Source organism: Nestor notabilis, unplaced genomic scaffold, assembly GCF_000696875.1.
Source record: "Nestor notabilis isolate BGI_N333 unplaced genomic scaffold, ASM69687v1 scaffold24419, whole genome shotgun sequence".
NCBI lineage: Eukaryota > Metazoa > Chordata > Aves > Psittaciformes > Psittacidae > Nestor > Nestor notabilis.
The window spans coordinates 1-3,754 of record NW_009943700.1 but is presented as its reverse complement, the minus strand read 5'-3'; the positions used below and the strand labels follow the sequence as shown (position 1 = coordinate 3,754).

The window sequence follows — 3,754 nt, the reverse complement described above, 5'->3', positions numbered from 1 at the left end:
CAGCCACCTGCGCGAGTGGAAGGTGTCCCTGCTCGTGGCAGGGGTTGTAACTGGATGATCTTAAGGTCCTTTCCAACCTAAACCAGTCTGGGATTCTATGATATCTGAGAAAATAGATTCTGCTGCAGAAATACCATTAGATGAAGAAATTCCTACATCCTCTTTTAAACTCTCCAGAAGGGAGCAGCTCTCCCCTGCACTGGTTTCTGCACTCGCTTTGCGCCCTGAACCAAACATGGGTTGCTTTAAAATAAGAGAAATCAATTATCTGAACTAGTTCACTGAACGTTTAAAACTCAGCAGTGAAAGAAGTTACACACATCTTTGTTGGCCAAGACTATGTCGAGAGTTTCTTTGGAGATCATTGGCGAGTGCTTCCCGTTGTGAGGGTTTATGTAGTTGTAGAGATCATCCATCACATCTACAACAGAAAAGGGGTTAAAAAGAGGGACATCCCAAGACCTGCACACGCATCACCTGCCATCTGGTTTCAAGGGCAGGAGTAGCCATCCTCTAATATAACCCCCTCCAGCTCTACAAACACACAACTTCTACCTGCTCACTACTGTCAACCTTAAAAATGCACTTCCCTTAGAAGGGTTTTTTACAGATTATAACACATAATAAATGGGAAAGAAAGTGGGTGCAACCTCATTTCCATCAGTTACATTTTTCATCAATCTATTTATACAGACACTTTTCACAAACCAGGCAATTTCACTTTGTGTGACATCCCTAAAACTCATGTTTTTTCATTTCCATGGCATTTTTAGTTAGCCTGGGTACTGAGTAACTCCTGCTTAAGAAAGAGATTTCCATATTTATATCCTCTAAACCACCTACTCCCTTTCTGACTATTGCTATACAAGGGCATGTAGTGACAGGCCAAGGGGAATGGCTTGAACCTGCCAGAGGGGAGATTGAGATGAGCTCTGAGGCAGAAGCTCTTCCCTGGGAGGGTGCTGAGGTGCTGGCACAGGGTGCCCAGAGAAGCTGTGGCTGCCCCATCCCTGGCAGTGTTCAAGGCCAGGTTGGACACAGGGGCTTGGAGCAACCTGCTCTAGTGGAAGGGGTCCCTGCCTGTGGTGGGGGCTTGGACCTGGATGAGCTTTAAGCTCCCTTCATCCCAAACCATTCCATGATTCTATCCAAGTCCCCCAGAGACATACCACTGAACACCTTCTTGGTTTCCTTGTGCAGGTTGGACACTGCAATCCTTGCTGCCAGGATGGCATAGTCGGGGTGTTTGGTGGTCAGGGTTGCAGCCGTTTCGGCAGCCAACGTATCCAGTTCCACTGTGGTGACACCACTGTAGAGTCCCTGAATCACTTTCATGGTGATCTGGGCCTGGAAAAGGAAAATCCTGGAGGTTAGCTACCTGTTGGTGGGGAAAAAAGGAGTCATGATGTGATGATTCAGGTATTTAAGATGTCAAATCTGCTTCCCTATAAGCAGTATGATTGAGCAGGAAAGCAAATTGAGATACCAAACCCTCTTGGTCAAGTACTGACTCCTAAAATGTGAAATACTGGGGCAGAAGGGAGAGCAAGGGAAGAGAGCAGAAAACAGGAACTGTCAATCCAGACTCATCACCAGCTTCTTCCCTGCAGACACCTTCCTAAAGGCTGGAACAGAGTCGCAGTAAAGTTCAAAGTTCAGAAAAGTCAGATTGAAACAGCATTTGCTTGGGAGTTTTGAAACTCCAAATGAAGTTTGACTTTATAAATGCCTGAAGGGATGTGGAAGTGCTGCTCTTAAAGTCATTTCATGACAAGAGCAAGGAAACCTCCAGCCCTGGAAGAGGCAAAGTGGCTTTTGCTTCATGGTTTAACCCAACCCTCACCTGCCAGTTGGGACCTTTTGTGGGAAAAGACTTTTTCATCTACTCTAAAGTATTTTCTGCTTTTCTTTTATGCATTTAGCACTGATCCCTACAAGAAAGGGCACATTCTGCCCTGGGGAAGAGAGGCCTGATCTGACAAAGTAACTGCCAAACACACTGGAAGTTCCAACAGCCTCTCAAAAGTAAGGACATCAGGTCAAGGAGTTTTAGTACTGGCTTGTAAAGCATCTGGCACAAGAAGATCCAAGTTGAAAAGGAGAAACTCAATTCTAGGAAGAGAGATGTCACACTACTGTGGAATAAATAAGAATGCAGTGCTTAGATTATTGAGACAAGGGTAATTAAGAGTCAGGAGGACCAGGAACCTTACCTCTGTCCTCACCTACTCCCAACATCACTGAGATCAAGACAGTATTGTTTGTGTTCCAGTAACAGAGTCACTAAAGCTCCTCCTGCTCTCTGTGGCTGCAGAGCACTTCTTGCTACAGGATGAATGTCAAATATGTCACAGATGCAATTTAAGACATGGAAACAGATCATCGGATCTTTGAGATGGGAAGAGCTTTAAGCTGGCAACTCCAAAAGAACAGACTGGGTCTGCAGAGCTGCATGAACACCTCACGGAGATCAATGGACTCAGAGGGAGTCATCTCTGCCCAGGCTTTGGAAAAAGTTCACAGGAGTGGGCTCAGCACACGCTGAGCATCCTACACACCCCAAAAAAGCAAACCAGGAATATTATAGTGACAGGGAGGTTCTCTCAGACAGAGAGAGCACCTTGTTTTATTGAGAGGATCAAGAGCTACTTTCCACTTAGTATTGCTCAAGCTTTGCAGATCGAAATTGAGAGCAATCTACCACAATACGTGGACTGGAGCTACAAACAACTCTTTAAGCACAACAAGCTCAATCACTTCAAGAACATTTGAGACAAAAGCAGTTTACAATAATAGATAAAGTGATTTTTCCCTCACGCAGTCTCAGACTTCTGTACATGAAGCAAAAAACCTCAGAACACAATGAGAAGAAACACATTATGAATGCATTTGCCAAGAGCCCTGCACAGGCTGCAGGGCTTGGCTTTGGCCAGGGAGAGCACCTGGGTAACACCTGGATTTTAGGAGGGATCACCACAAGGGGCAGAGCACAGGATAAAGAAGGATCAACTCACAGGATCAACGAAGTCAGCGTTGAGCCCGTAGCAGAGCTTCTGGATGCGCGATGTGATCTTGTCAAACATGACCCGCTCCTGGCGTCCATCTGCGGGGAAGAGGTCGCAGCACAACAGCTCCCGTCAGTCAAGAACCAGTTAAACCCAGTATCCACTACCCAGCGCCTCATGCAAGGCGTCAGCCCTCTCTGGGGGGAACCTGAGGTGGGAATCACCAAGGACACCCTGTTGAGGTCCACCGTTCAGGCCAAAGGAGAGCCCAAGTGCAGGCATTCCCACCCCAACACACCTAAAACTGCCTGACTCTCTGCAGGGAGGGGAACCCAGCTGAGTGCCACCCCAAAGGCTGGGGACCCCTCCTTTGGCCAGGCACCCTCCTTTGATCAAAGGTGTGGGGACCAAGGCCAGAGGTCGCTGCCACGGTGGGCAGTCGATGGGTTCCCATAGCAAGCTGAGGGGTCTCATCCCCCCATGGGGGGAGCTCTCTCGCTCTGGGGTCCCTCCAGTGCAGACGCTCACATTCAGTGCCTTGGAAGCCGTCCTCAGATCAGAGGGGGTCCATCCCTCCACACCCCATGAGGGACCCTCCCAAATGAGAGGGGGGAACCCCACGTGCTCACTTTAGGTGTCATGAGAAGGACCCCGAAGCAGGGGCCCCATCCCCTTGCCATGAGAAGGAACCCCCCAAAGCAGAGGGGGCCCGTCCCCTCGCACCGGGCGCCATGAGGGACCCCCCCGGC

General features: G+C 48.6%; 1 protein-coding gene across 1 annotated transcript in view; it reads right to left on the bottom strand.

Moving 5' to 3' along the window:
- The window catches only part of RRM1 (ribonucleotide reductase M1), a 17,637-nt gene extending 14,539 nt beyond the window's left edge, over nucleotides 1-3,098 (bottom strand). The window contains exons 1-3 of the mRNA XM_010022061.1: nucleotides 3,015-3,098; nucleotides 1,170-1,347; nucleotides 321-421 (exon numbers count right to left, since the gene is read on the bottom strand). Of these exons, the coding sequence (XP_010020363.1) occupies nucleotides 321-421; nucleotides 1,170-1,347; nucleotides 3,015-3,083 (348 nt within the window). The 5' untranslated portion in view covers nucleotides 3,084-3,098. The remainder of the gene's footprint in view (nucleotides 1-320; nucleotides 422-1,169; nucleotides 1,348-3,014) is intronic.
- Between the last annotated feature and the right edge of the window lie 656 nt (nucleotides 3,099-3,754).